Genomic DNA, 13,053 nt, shown 5'->3' with positions numbered 1-13,053 from the left:
CGTCTGATGGGGCTTGGACGCGCCATCATTTGGGGCGGGGTTCAGTATTGGCAACTTGCCGATTGCAAGCCTGCCTGGCTTCCTGGATACAGGGTAGGCAAGAGTCCCAACAGTCATTCCAGCCTTATCTACCTGGTACCTAGGTAGGTCCTACCTAGGTAGGTAGGTAGAACTCCCCGGCTTGTTATCATGGAAACGACACAAAAAAATGGATGATCAATATTCCGGTTGTGCTGCTAGATGATTTGCCATTGCTAGGTAGGTCTTCATTATTTATGAAAACTCCTGCGCGACTCCGAGACAATACTTGGCAACGAGTTGATTCCCTGCACAACAGCGTAGAGCGTAGTCGGCGAGCAGGTCCTCGAACAAAATCAAACACTCTATTTCGTCATTATTCTAAAAAGGTAAATAGGTTTGTATGCAAGATGTTCATCGCACGTGTGGCCTCTTGGGCGTCGATTACACACGAAATATTGATCTCGCTCGCGCCTAAACAGATGAGCGTACTAATTAGCAATGCTCGCGACCCAAAAGTTGCAAATGTCGAAAGCGTCTACACAACACTTACCTTGTGAGATCATCTCGATATTTACGTTATGCTCTCCCAGCGTCGAGAACATCTTGCCTGCCACACCAACCATGTTCTTCATGTCCGCACCAACAAGACTCAGAATAGCCATGTCGTGCAGGACACTGACCTCGCCGCAGTCTCCGAGTTCGGCGCGCGCCCTGTCAAAGTTGCCGCCGTTGTCGCTCGCAGCATGGATCGCCATCGAGACGTGCACTTCTGATGTCGAAATCAGGTCGACTGAGACCTGGTTCTGGTCGAGGATGGAGAAGACGCGCGCAAAGAAGCCGTGCGCGATAGACCGCTTGTTTGAGTGAACATTGATGACCGATATCCCGTCCTTGATGGTTACCGCTGTAGGCCGCTTGGGTGTCTTGCGCCCAACAGAATCCAGTTCTGACGGCCGCGACCTCCGCAGCTCCTTGCCTGGCGCAAACACCGCGTCCGGAACCACGATTGTGCCTTCTCCCCGGGGATTCTTCACGTTCTTGATACGAATCGGGATTGGCGGGTCGGCCTTGATGACCTGGTCCATTGTCAGGTGGTGAATAACTTCGGAGCCGTAAAAGGTCAGCTCTGCAGCCTCAGACGGCGTGATGGCCCCGATCAACCGTGCCGTGGGCACCTTGGTCGGATCTGCAGTAAAGATGCCATCGACCTCCTTCCACACTTGCAACTCCCCTGCCTTCAGTCCCACTGCGATGAGCGCCGCGCATAAATCTGTGTAGCCGCGCCCAATATCACCATCTAGTAGACTGCCCGGAACGTTCCCGAAGAAGCCTGTCACTATGGGAACCTTGTCCCCGCAGGCCAGAATTTTTTTTCGAATGACGGCCGCGGCGTCACTGTAAAATGTATGGTCGAGCCGCCTTGCTCCTTCGTAGCTGAGGACATCGGATAGATCCACATATTGTGCTTCGACGTTCTGAAATCATCGAGAAACAGAGAATTAATACAAGAAGCAACCATCGGCAGCGGTTGTCGGTGAAAAGACGCCACAAGAAAAGAAAGTTGCCATGAGGCTTATAAATGACGCACCCTGTCTTGCAGCAAGCAGGCCATGAACCTGCAGCTTAACTTTTCGCCAAAACTAGCAACACGGTCTTTCGACCTCGCATTGACCTCGAGGTGGAAGCGCTTCGCTGCCACGATATATTCGCACAGCTCTAAGCACTCGTCTTGTATCTCCTTGATCAGCATTGCGCACCGGCTCGCATCTCTGATGAAAGTCTCCGCCGCGGCGACATGGTCGTCGCATATGTCCTGAATGATTCTTCTCGCCTCGTCAATTAGTTCGGTCTGGGTCGGTTCTATGCTGATCTCGAGGCTCTTGAGTCGGCGGAAGACTTCTAATAGCCTAATCATGAGTGCGGTCCGTTGATTAGTATGTTAGTCGTATGGGAAAATATCGAGAGGCCTTGGGAAGGTGTTCATGATGTGATGGGCCATTGACAAGGGCGTAATTGGCAGGTGACAAGAACAACGCACCGGCTTGTAGTTCCAGTCACCTTCTTCCCAGAACTCCTGGCCGAGCAGACGACGACGATCTTGTTATTCCGCAGGTAGGGCTGCACAATGTCCTCTGCGATCTTGTCCGGGAACTTGCCGACGCTGGTGCCGCCAAACTTTTGCACAACCCACCCATTCTCGCTGTTGTTCTTCATCGTGGATCGAGCCATCCTGCCAAGCGGGATGGATTGTGTTGATGCGCAAATGATGTCTGTGGTGTCTCTTTGGATGACAGTTGGGAAACGCTTTGCGCCAGACCAGTCACACAGCCGGAATGTCTGTGTATAATCATGCAAATGACGGACTGGTGTTATTGTGACTCTAACTCTTGACTGCACCCAAAAAAAAGCCTTGTCGAAAGCGATATCGGACGGAGGGGTGTTCCTAGCTTGCGACAGGGGGTTCAGCTGGGGTGTTGATGGGCCTTTTTTGGAGTCAGGCTACACGAATTGAGCTTGGAAAAAAAGACGGGGTCAAACAACAAAAACTACAAGGTGAGCAAAAAAGGCCCGTGAAAGACAGTTGGACGGACAAGGCTTGTCGCGAGAGGGCTAAAGTGTATTACTGTAGGCCAATAGTAGTCATCTACATAAGATTGCCAGTCTCGCATTGCAGCCTGGGTAGGCGTATCCAGACTACTTTATCATGCAGAGTGAACCCCCAAATTACTCAGTCAGTAGGGGCTGGTAGTGGGTGCATAACTGCATATCCATATCTGGGAAGCGTGGGTGTTGTACATAGTAGATACCTAAGGTATACTAGAACTAGAACTTGTAATGAGAAAATAGGACATGAGCCAAAACTTCTACATTGTTAACTTAGGAGGAGCCTTACTCGCCTACGAAGTACGGAGTCGTTCGCCGTACTTACTTGCTCAACTCTTTTGTTTTGGTCTAGAACTAGACGAGAATCTTGCTAGATCGCCAGAACTCACACAGGCCTGTACAAATATTTATCCCTAGCACATGTAGGATGTTCCCTGCAAGGCATTTACTCCAGAGCTAGATGATAAGCAAAGCGAGCGTCTTTGGGAGCACGCGATTGGAATACGTAAAATAGTTACCCCCATTTTCCATGCATGCCATTCTACCAAACAGGCGACTCCGCGCTTCTTTCTCGACCCGCCAAATCTCGGACACGCAGCGGCCGGCGACTTTTCTTTTTTCCCCTTTATTATTATTATCTTTGTTCCATTAACAAACTTGGGTCGTTCGGGCTTTCTTCCACCCGCCTGCTTGGATTCGACCAGCTTTGCATTTGTGGTTAACCTTGTACTACGGAATTCCTGAATCGGAGGGGTCGCGGTAGAAATGTGGGGGTCTGCTTTGAACAATTCTCTACCCACAAGGAGACCCTATCCTAATCTGACTGTGACCACATCTATTCTGACTGTGCACCAGCCATACTAGCCGCAACCCCACCCCACACAACCTGTGCAAACCACCACCAAGGTTACCATATTTTTCCACACGTACGCGCGAGCATGCATTAAAACCGCTGCACTTTTTTATTTTAAGCTTAGAAATAGATACAGCAATCCTGATAATCAAAAAAGCGTATCTATATAAAGCGCAGCGGTTTTAATGCGTGGTAATCGCGTACGTATATGCAAAAATGCAGCGGTTTTAATATACGGTCGCGCGTACGTATGGAAAGGTATGCGAACCTTGGTGGTGGTGGTGGGTTTGGTGGGCCTTTTGCCGCAATAGGCAATTTGGTTGTAGCGGTTGGTGACTGTTTGTGGCTAATATGGCTGGTTCATAGTCAGAATAGATGGAATCACAGTCAGATTAGGATAGGGGACATGGGGGTAGATTGCGAATGACGGATGCTAAAAACTGACGTAATCCGCCAGTTGTCTACCGGTACGGTCTCGACTGCCCGACGCCTGTTAAAATCAGCCTAAAAATCACCCCGGGGCTTGCCTCGTGTGAGAAGAAAGGGGAAAATAAGCGCCAGTTTCAGGCCAACCTCCATAGGTAGTTAATGGCAGAAAGATTCACTCAAATATTGGATTATAAATCATAATAGTTATGTCAATTCTCTGGCTCCCCAAAGAGGCGGTAGTGACGACGAGGGACACGTGACGGCGACCTCGTATTTCGCTGTGCTTCAGAAGTAGACTATTATGAAATAGACTTTGTTCCCAAGCAGCCCACAAAGGGAAATGGTTCGCCTCGGGCACAGGTAGCTACCTAGGTATGGAGCTGGAAAGTATCACAAACCCGGAAAGTAGGTGAGGGGTTTCTAGGTAGCTTTACTCATTGTTTCACTTCGTTGGCAGCAAAAATATATGTCAGTATCCTTCGCTTGAATCATGCTCTGTTTTTGTCTCTTACAAAACAACGATGCCAGGATGCCAAGGTGTGAAGTTCCTCAACCTCCCTCTACCCAGGTAGGCCAAGTCATCAAGCCTTTGTGCCCGGTGCCCGTGGGCCTTGCCAACACGACCGTTTCTCTAACTGGTGACCCCCAAATGTGATCGAGTGGAGTGCCTTCGCCGCCCCAATTTCATATTCCCATCACCAAACGTAGGTTTTCAAACATGTTGCACCCATTATAATACAAAGATATATGAAAGAAAATATGCATCCATCCTTATCAATGTCAGCTGTGACTAGAGAGCAACTCTATCACGGACCGAAACAAACGAAACAAGCCAAACGCTCCCCCAGGCCGATGCCCATTAGTAGAAGGTATATGCGGCTCTATTTTGACAAATTACTGCTTCTCTGATGTCTTCTTCGCATCCTTGTGCTCGCCCTCAACATCCTCCTCCTCGGCCGCCGCCGCCTCGTCGCCCTCAAGCTCCTCCGAGATCGCCTCCGCCTCGGTGATGATGGGCGGGGGCCTCTGCTGGGTCGGAATGTCACCGCCACTCATCTGCCACTCCATGAGCTTGCTAAAGGCACTGTCGGGGTTGGCGCTCAGCTCCGTGTAGCTTCCAATCTCGGCGACCTTACCCTCGCTGGAGAGGACAATGATCTTGTCGCTCCTCTTGATGGTCGACAGACGGTGGGCGATGCTTATGGTGGTGTTGCGTCCCTTCAGCAGCTGTGCGAGCGCAGAGTTAACCAAAGTCTCCGACTCGGCGTCGAGCGCCGATGTTGCCTCGTCAAGGATTAGAATATCCGGGTCCTTGAGCAGAGCGCGCGCGATGGCGATGCGCTGCTTCTGGCCACCAGATAACTGCGCGCCGCGGGCACCGACTTGCGTCTCGAGGCCTTCGGGGAAATCGCTGATAAATCCGCAGTTGGCCTTCTGAGCCGCGGCTACGATTTCGGCCCTGGAGGCTTCTGGCCGGCCATAGGCAATGTTCTCCGCGACGGTGCCGGAGAACAGTACTGGCTCCTGGGCCACCATGCCGATGCGCCGTCTGAGAGACTTGACGTTCATCTTGGAGATGTCAACGCCGTTGATGGTGATGGTACCAGACGTAGGGTTGTAGAATCGTAGCAGTAGACCTGCAACGGTCGACTTGCCACCACCTGAAGGCCCGACCACGCAGACATTACTTCCGGACGGTATTTCGAAGTCCAAGCCATTGAAGATTGAAACGGCTGGGCGGGTTGGGTAGGCAAAGCACACGTTGGAGAATTTGATGGGTCCCTGTGCCGACTTGACCTTCAGTCCAACCGTCTGAGGAATAGTAGGCGTGCGATCCTGAAGTTCAAATAGACGGCTTGCGGCACCGACACCCTTCATGAGTTCTGAGTAAAACCCGGAGACTCCGAAGAGACTGGATCCCGCAAAGGCCGTGTACATCATAAAAGAAGTGAGGTCACCAAGAGACATAGATCCCGACCGAACCAAACCTCCTCCAACAACCAGCAAGGCAAGGATGGTCATGTTGCCCGCCCAACCCGTAGATCCATAGAAGGTTGCAGCGACAAAAGACTCCCTCTTGCCAAGGGAGAAAATTTTCCTGATCTGGGTGTTGTATCTGTGAACCTCTTGAACCTCACCGGCAAAAGCCTGGCTTGTCTTGATGTTTCCCAAACGCTCCTCGGCGATCTTGGTCAGGGTTCCCAAGTTTCGCTGGATCTGCCGACTTATGTTGCGGATCATGCGACCGTATATGAAGGCCCCGATAGCAATTGGCGGGAACATGAGCAGCAGGATCGACGTCAGCTTGGGGCTAAGCCAGAGCATTGCAACGCCACCAGCACAACCGCTGACTATTGAGCGCATGCCGTCCGACACGTTCTGCGTGATGCTTTTTCCGACGATGACACTGTCCGAGCTGAGACGCGAGATGAGATCGCCAACACGGTTGGCATCAAAGAACTCGGCATCCTGAGTATACGTGCGGCGGTAAAGCTGTGACCGCAGGCGGGCAACGACACGCTCGCCGACGATCCGTAGCAGGATGATGCGGCCAAAGTTGGCCACAGCACCCAGGGTCAGGAAGGCACCGAAGGCCATGAAGAACTGCGTCAAGGTGAGGCCGAAAATGCGGGTGCTTTCAACATCGCCCTTGGTTGCCAGGTCAAGGATCCGTCCGACCGAGAAAGGAATCGACATGGTCACGCTGGATGAGATGAGAAGGAAAACAAATGCAACTGCGAGCCATTTGAGCTCTGGTCGCGCAATCTTGAGCAATCTCCATATCTCACCCATGCCGGCCCTGGAGGGCTGTGCCTTGCTTTCCTTGGATAGTCGCGCGCTCATGTTGATCTGGGAAGCCTTGAGCGCCTTCTCGCTCTTTTTGAAACCTAGAGACTCGAGCCCGTCATCGTTGAGGTTCGCGTTGGGTGATGCCACATCTCCATCCTTCTTAGCTTCCGCGTTCTCCAGCGCCTTGCCATCTTCCCGCGAATCATCTTGCAGGCTCGTCTCCTTAACAGACTGCTTCCATGGCGTTTGAGTCGTCGAGAATCGTCGCAGGACGCCCGATGGCGAGCTGAACCGGTTCCCCAGGCCTAAAAATGACGTGGGCGCCTTCGCCGGTAGCGTGCTGAGACGCGATGCCGCTGGGGCAGTGTTGTTCGCGCACGTAAAAGAGGTCGATGTAGCTGCAGCGAAACTTCGAGCAGCCTGAACCGGAATCTTTGACCATGTCCAAATGGCTGCACTTGGTAGCAGTGGCTCATGGAGGGGTATTAAGTGAGGACGCGCGGAGAGGAGTAGTTGTGCTGAACCGGCAGCTCCGAGGTGCGGGAGCAGCACGGTGCGCCGCACCGCTCCCGAAACCATTTTGTCGGTTGCTTGGGAAGAATATTAATCGATGGCTCCTTATCGGGGAAGAAGCCTGAAGTTTCTACAATGCATGGCCAAGTAAGTGCGAGGGTTTGTCGCCGACTGGTCGAATCCGATCTTGACAAGGGCTGATTCAGTCAGAAGAAACATTGAAATAAGCATCGGAAGAGAGAAAAAAAAAAGAAGTGAATGACGGAACGAGCATGTAAAGCGCCGCCCCACACCCCTGCACATCATTTTCGGAGCTACAGCTGTTTGTCTGTCCGAGGCACATCCACCATGACATCGGACTTCCTTGCCCTTTTTGATCAGAGAATCACAGTGACAGACGAGTATTCAATTCAAATAAGACTGTATCTTTTACTATATCTTGGCTGAATAAATACTTCATTTATGACCGTGTTTCTCTGGTTTATCTTCGTCTGTCATTTGTCGCACTGCCTAAACCCGTCGGGAAACTTCGGGTGTCGACCAATACCTAGGAAGCTCTAGCACAGAAATGATTGATTGACGTATGTGGCCTGGACTAGCTAATCTAGTATACACAAGCCTCAGCTTACATCTCGAACCCAGGTTCACGTCATCGACAGTCACCCTAGACGCAAAGTGAGATCAGGTGTCAAATATATTTTTGCCTGGCAAGTTTATTCGGTATGGTGTTGGTAAATAACATACCATGTTTAAAAGTAATTCATCCGTTCATCCCCATCAAAAACACAACACCCAATGATTACTCCAGAACTAGATATACGCTTGGAGATATCCTCCTAAGCAATGCACACGCTTTTGTCGTCATTTTTTGAAAGCAAAAGACACGGCATACGACCAATCTTAACATACACTCTTCCTGGTTTCGAAAATATTTCACTCCAAGAGCAAAGTCATCGATATGGAGTTGAACATATCTTCCAAAACGGTTCGCAAAGAGTAGACCAGCACACTTTAACCATCAAGCGGCTTCTGTCTTGACATCGTTGCTAAGCATCTCCTTGACATCAGGATCAATGCCATCATCTTTGCCCAGGTCCGGAAACTCCTCCCCAGACTCAACACGGCGACGCTTGTTGGTGTTGCCGTTTGTGGGCACTGAGTGGTACTGTGATGCTATGTTGGAGAGCATCTCGATTCCAGAGGCCATCGGCTGCACCTCCGTCGGTTGCTCGGTGGCGGGTACAGGCTCGGGAGGCGGCGGTGCAAAGCTGGCACTGTTGTCGTACATATCATCATCAGCGCCGGCCGAGGGCGGAGTGAGGGCCTCAACCTGGGGCTGAGCTGGGTCAGGCGCAGGTGGTCCATCCGGGGCGCCACCATGCGATACAGAATTCTCTTGCATGCTGAGTCCGGACATGATGGCCATTTCGACGTCACTCTTCTTTGCGTCGATTGCTCGCCTGCGTGATGACAGCTCAACTAGCTGGGCCTCATCCGCTCGAAGAGCTTCTCTGTTAGAGTCAAGCATCTTCTCCAAGGCACCAATAAGCTCCTTGCGTGCCTTGACGCACTCGGCAACAGCGCCTTCTGCGGTTGCCAGAGTCTTGAGCAAGCCATTGAGCCGCGCAGCGTATACGGGCGCAGTAGGTACGGGGTTTGCAGGGTTGGTGAGCCTTTCATAGTCCTGATTAGCGGCACTGATGGCAGACTTCATGGGCAACTGCTGCTTCGAGACATTTTGCTGCGGCGCAACCAGGGCACTGAGCTCGGATGGTACCGAGCCACCCGGGCCAGATAGACCGGGAGCGCCAAAGCTGGAAGATTTTGGTACGCCCTTGGCCTTGTCCAGATCTTTTGTTGCGGGTAGGGTTAGTAAAGTGTGCCATAGGGTCTAATGACGAAGGGACAGCTAGCTAACCTTCTAGACGCGCCTCGACCGCAGCTTGAATGGCTGGCTCAAAGATGTTGCGGTCCTTCCAGACGTCAATTACTCGTCTGAGCTTATTCTGCACATCAGAGGAGGCGCCCTTGTAGGCCACGGCAGCAGCCTCGGCGATAATTGGCGAGAATGCGTTGACAAAGTCATCCCTGTGACGAGCCTTGGACTGCTGTGTAACCTCTAAAATGACAGAACATATCAGCAACGATGTCAACAGAGTATGGTAGAGAGGGCCACCCATGATAGGGACGAGAACATTCTCTTGCGGTGCATTTGTTTTTCGTAACATGGCCAGAGTGAATTGTGGTGATTGTGCTTGGATTCAAGGAAGTAGGGGAGAGAAAACCAAAGTGTGGAGTAAACCAAGATGTGGTTATGTATAAGGTATGTATGTACAGGCAAAGTTTTCATACTCACCGTTTGCTAGGTACACGAGGTTAAGGCGTTTGGAGCTTGGAGACTCCTTGAGCCTGCTGAGCCACAACTGTACCGTGCGGTCTGCAAAACGACTAGACAAAGCAAGGAATATCTATGGTCAGCCATGGAGGTCGAACGAGGCAAGTCACCAGGGAAATTCGGTTCGCTGCACTGGGCTTTGCTGGCTACTTGCTTTGACCAAATTGAACGCAGGCAAACAAACACAGGGGGGGAAAGTAACAAACGGAAGTATATGGGTATTGCGACAAGCTGCATCGACATGTCCCGAATTCGCAATTTTTTGATATGTGCTAGCTTTTGCTTGCACACGGGTAATGGAAATAGATTGAGGGAAAACTCACCGATGGAACATGATCCATTGAGCAGCAGTTGCAATGCTGTCATGACTCTCATTCAGGGCCGAGAGCTTGGCCAGTACGGCATCGTCTGTGTATGACATCCTTTTGTTTGTGGATGTATTTTTTCCCTGGTGGGATAGATGTTCTTCCCAAGCACCGAGGGGTATAATTGAAGAGGAATGTGTGTGGTGGAGTTTCGTCAAGACAACAATGAGAAAGATAAAAATGAGCTGAATGTGTGCCGGTGGAATGCCCTCAAAGGCGGCTCAAGAATAAATCCGAGCAGGTGCAGATGTTTGTGTGATTTATCTTGAGGAAGACAACCGATGGTGAGGCTCTTTTCTCAATCTACAAGATCGGACCAAGCTTGCTTGCTGTACAAGAGCAGACAGGCAGGTAAGGTATCTGGAAGGGAGCTCCAGCTTCGGCAGTGATCAAACCCAAAGGCAAGGGACTTCGACTATATGTGCATCAAGATCCGCAATTGAATGTTCAGTCCGCTGCTTCAGGAATCAGGACAGGTTGGTCTATGGCTCCCAGACGAATTCCTTTTTGTGTGATGATGCCAGCCTTCTCTCTCCTCTCCTTTTGTGGCCCTCGCATCAAAAAGTCAGTGTCAAGATTGACCAGAGTCGCGGTTTTTATTGGGGCGGGACGGGAAAGAAAGCGCGCCTGATTCAATTGAAACTACAAGCCGCACAAAACCGACCCGCTTTATGTCCCAGACACTTCCCGCTTAATTGCATATGACCCCAGTCACCGCCAATTAAACAACAACTTGGCCCCATCAGATCAGCCAAGGGAACCTAAGGTACCTGAGGTTGTGTCGCCAGGCCGTAGACGCTGTGCGGTAGCTTGGACCATGCGAACTGGCGCAAGCAAGTACCGTAGATGCATATGTGCTAACGACGACTGCTAATTTGTATCACTACACCGTGCAAGACAAGTCCTCCCACGATCATCAACGGCATTAAATCCTCACCAGCCGTGCCATCTTTGTCGCATACACATTCTGAATCTTCACAAGGGCTGATTCCCACATACCCCAGTTCGGCCACCTAATCAACATCACACCTTGCCCGTCAACATGGCGGACCGGTTTCCCTCCCTCGACGAATTTGATTCGGGTCGTAAGTGGGACTTGAGATTCTTAGCAAAGAATGAATTCAAAGGCCTCTAACAGTTGCACAAATTCCAGTGCAAACCGAAGTCAAGGACACATCAGCAGAACCCTCCGCCGACGATTTTCTGGCGCGAGAGAAGGCGCTGTTGGGAGACGACGCAAACCAGTTCGCAACCGTCGAGGATGGCGGTGATGATGACGACGATGACCTGCTGGGCGGAGGTGGTGGCAACTCTGGCAACGCAGAGTTCGAGAGCCAGTTCCCAGATCTAGCGAGCCCAAACTCGGTAAGCCCAGTCCATGTTACGCGCTGTCAATGTCCAGTTTGCGCGCAGCCTTGCTGACCACTCATTCCTGCATGTATAGGGTCTCGGTGCTAGTGGAACCATTACTGGCCCATCAGTCAGCTACAACTCAGGTTTCGGTGCCTACACAGAGGAGGAGGAGGAACCCGAGGTCATTAAGGAGTGGCGGCAGAAGCGGGATGAGCAGAACGCCAAGCGGGCCGAGCAGTTTGCACAACAGCGCGCCGAGACGGTCAAGGAGGCGCAGCAGAACATTGACGAATTCTATGAGAACTACAACAACAAGAAGGAGAAGACCATTAACCAGACTCGCAAGGACGCCGAACAGTTCCTCAAGAACCGCGAGGACACCACGTCGGGTGGCACCAGCTGGGAGCGCATCTCTAAGATCGTTGACGTTTCCGGCAAGGGTGCCAAGGGCGGTGCGGCTGGTTCCGGAAAGGAGCGTTTCCGTGAGCTGCTCACGAGCCTGCGAAAGGATGAGAAGGCGCCAGGTGCTGAAGGTTACTAATGCATGAGTGAGTGTGATGTTCTGGGCTGTACTTGAGCGGTTTGGCCGATTTTGAATCAACCAAAGCTGCATCAAGCTGTAAGTGCAGGTCGGTAATATTGGCCTGGGGTTGCTCGCTATAGATATATGGCCCCTTCAAACTTTCATCATGTCGTCCATTCGACATACCATTGTATTTTAGACGTTGTGTTTAGGCGGCCAACAAAGGCCTTGACATCGGACATATGCATCACAAGTATCACTGCTATTGAGGGATGACCCCGTTCGGCGAAAGCGTGACTGACTCTAGTAAAGTGAATGCTGCAGATTTGCCCCTGGAGGCATTGTTATAGGCTCGAATACGTTCTTTTCCAAGGCACTCAGTTTCGCCTTCCAACCCCAACAACTTCTAACATGCTCAGAAGACCTCGCTGATATGTCTCAGATCTATTTTTCGCCAAAATAGGAGTTGTAGCCAGCGGCCTTACGTCCAAGACCCCACAGGCTCACTATAATTTGTCATGGTCAGCCTCAATCACAAAAGCCTTGAATTCCAGAGAGATGCACTTACGTCCAAGACCTCCCCAAAGACCAACGAGGTAGGGGACAAGCATGTACCTGCTCCTCGGGTGCTGTATGACGTTGTAATGTGAGCCAGAGTCCAATTGGTGTACCACGATATCCTTCCGGTATCCTCAAGAGTCGAGACTCACGATCTTCCAGACGCGCTGGTGGTTGCGGTAGGCGGTCTGGTAGAAGCGCTGGTAGTAAGGCACTTTGTTGGGTGCGTTGACGAAGCTACAGTTGGAGGCCATAGGTTAGCTACCTGGTCGCAGCCTGATCGTACGATTGACTTTTGGGTGCCATTGAGCGACGGTCGGGGCGGCGAGGGGATTATGATGCGTCTCAAAATGTTCCCAAGCATCTTCGAAAGAGGACTTACGCCATCTTGTCGGTGTTTTTCGGAGCGTCGAGAGTTGTTCGGTCGTCGCGAAATATGGTGATGCTATGACGGGATGTTTCTTGGTCGATTTGTCCTGGTCGTAATTGCATGAGCTCAGATTCGCGGGCCGAGCCTCACCCGGGCAGGCTGTGCCTGGCAATGCTGCCTCAGGCTTCGAAGAATCCCATGCGGGTCCGTGCTGACGACAGTTGGCGCCAGGCAGCGCTAAGCGGAAGGACAAGTCGGGGCGGTCATGCCCCATAATTC

At 51.5% G+C, this 13,053-nt stretch overlaps 6 protein-coding genes across 6 annotated transcripts; 2 read left to right on the top strand and 4 right to left on the bottom strand.

Annotated features, from left to right (window-relative positions):
- Positions 1 to 394: 394 nt before the first annotated feature.
- On the bottom strand, positions 395 to 2,250 carry MGG_11805 (lysine-sensitive aspartokinase 3; the record flags this gene model as incomplete). The annotated part of the gene is made up of 4 exons (XM_003709559.1): positions 395 to 492; positions 572 to 1,496; positions 1,610 to 1,928; positions 2,060 to 2,250. The coding sequence occupies 4 exons, from the start codon at positions 2,248 to 2,250 to the stop codon at positions 395 to 397; spliced, it is 1,533 nt and encodes a 510-aa protein (XP_003709607.1).
- A 1,579-nt stretch (positions 2,251 to 3,829) lies between these two features.
- Positions 3,830 to 4,479, top strand: MGG_16200 (uncharacterized protein; the record flags this gene model as incomplete). Its single annotated transcript, XM_003709558.1, has 4 exons — positions 3,830 to 3,836; positions 3,936 to 4,059; positions 4,218 to 4,312; positions 4,436 to 4,479. 4 exons carry the CDS (start codon positions 3,830 to 3,832, stop codon positions 4,477 to 4,479), a joined length of 270 nt encoding a protein of 89 aa, XP_003709606.1.
- On the bottom strand, positions 4,224 to 7,457 carry MGG_06878 (ATP-dependent permease MDL2). The gene has a single exon (XM_003709557.1). The coding sequence runs from the start codon at positions 7,274 to 7,276 to the stop codon at positions 4,802 to 4,804; it is 2,475 nt and encodes an 824-aa protein (XP_003709605.1). The 5' UTR covers positions 7,277 to 7,457; the 3' UTR covers positions 4,224 to 4,801.
- Positions 7,458 to 7,756: 299 nt separating this feature from the next.
- MGG_06877 (uncharacterized protein) lies at positions 7,757 to 10,586 on the bottom strand. The gene is made up of 4 exons (XM_003709556.1): positions 9,929 to 10,586; positions 9,567 to 9,658; positions 9,129 to 9,329; positions 7,757 to 9,061 (listed from the first exon to the last, which is right to left on the bottom strand). The coding sequence occupies exons 1-4, from the start codon at positions 10,024 to 10,026 to the stop codon at positions 8,229 to 8,231; spliced, it is 1,224 nt and encodes a 407-aa protein (XP_003709604.1). The 5' UTR covers positions 10,027 to 10,586; the 3' UTR covers positions 7,757 to 8,228.
- A 125-nt stretch (positions 10,587 to 10,711) lies between these two features.
- Positions 10,712 to 12,140, top strand: MGG_06876 (clathrin light chain). Its single transcript, XM_003709555.1, has 3 exons — positions 10,712 to 11,055; positions 11,124 to 11,335; positions 11,415 to 12,140. Exons 1-3 carry the CDS (start codon positions 11,013 to 11,015, stop codon positions 11,862 to 11,864), a joined length of 705 nt encoding a protein of 234 aa, XP_003709603.1. The 5' UTR covers positions 10,712 to 11,012; the 3' UTR covers positions 11,865 to 12,140.
- On the bottom strand, positions 12,007 to 12,936 carry MGG_06875 (uncharacterized protein). Its single transcript, XM_003709554.1, has 4 exons — positions 12,787 to 12,936; positions 12,557 to 12,641; positions 12,415 to 12,475; positions 12,007 to 12,352 (listed from the first exon to the last, which is right to left on the bottom strand). Exons 1-4 carry the CDS (start codon positions 12,894 to 12,896, stop codon positions 12,291 to 12,293), a joined length of 318 nt encoding a protein of 105 aa, XP_003709602.1. The 5' UTR covers positions 12,897 to 12,936; the 3' UTR covers positions 12,007 to 12,290.
- Between the last annotated feature and the right edge of the window lie 117 nt (positions 12,937 to 13,053).

This window comes from Pyricularia oryzae, chromosome 1, assembly GCF_000002495.2.
Source record: "Pyricularia oryzae 70-15 chromosome 1, whole genome shotgun sequence".
Taxonomy (NCBI): Eukaryota; Fungi; Ascomycota; class Sordariomycetes; order Magnaporthales; family Pyriculariaceae; genus Pyricularia; species Pyricularia oryzae.
This window is presented reverse-complemented; position numbering and strand designations above follow the sequence as displayed.

Excerpts from the sequence above, each read along its gene's own strand:
- MGG_06877 (XM_003709556.1), bottom strand. The coding sequence starts at position 10,026 with ATGTCATACACAGACGATGCCGTACTGGCCAAGCTCTCGGCCCTGAAT. Across the intron at positions 9,659-9,928 it reads CAATGGATCATGTTCCATCG|TCGTTTTGCAGACCGCACGG; the intron begins GTGAGTTTTCCC and ends TGCTTTGTCTAG. Across the intron at positions 9,062-9,128 it reads GGTCGAGGCGCGTCTAGAAG|ATCTGGACAAGGCCAAGGGC; the intron begins GTTAGCTAGCTG and ends CCGCAACAAAAG.
- MGG_06878 (XM_003709557.1), bottom strand. The coding sequence starts at position 7,276 with ATGGTTTCGGGAGCGGTGCGGCGCACCGTGCTGCTCCCGCACCTCGGA.
- MGG_06876 (XM_003709555.1), top strand. The coding sequence starts at position 11,013 with ATGGCGGACCGGTTTCCCTCCCTCGACGAATTTGATTCGGGTC. Across the intron at positions 11,056-11,123 it reads CGACGAATTTGATTCGGGTC|TGCAAACCGAAGTCAAGGAC; the intron begins GTAAGTGGGACT and ends CACAAATTCCAG. Across the intron at positions 11,336-11,414 it reads ATCTAGCGAGCCCAAACTCG|GGTCTCGGTGCTAGTGGAAC; the intron begins GTAAGCCCAGTC and ends CTGCATGTATAG.
- MGG_06875 (XM_003709554.1), bottom strand. The coding sequence starts at position 12,896 with ATGCAATTACGACCAGGACAAATCGACCAAGAAACATCCCGTCATAGC. Across the intron at positions 12,642-12,786 it reads AAAAACACCGACAAGATGGC|CTTCGTCAACGCACCCAACA; the intron begins GTAAGTCCTCTT and ends CTCCAACTGTAG. Across the intron at positions 12,476-12,556 it reads ACCAGCGCGTCTGGAAGATC|CACCCGAGGAGCAGGTACAT; the intron begins GTGAGTCTCGAC and ends AACGTCATACAG.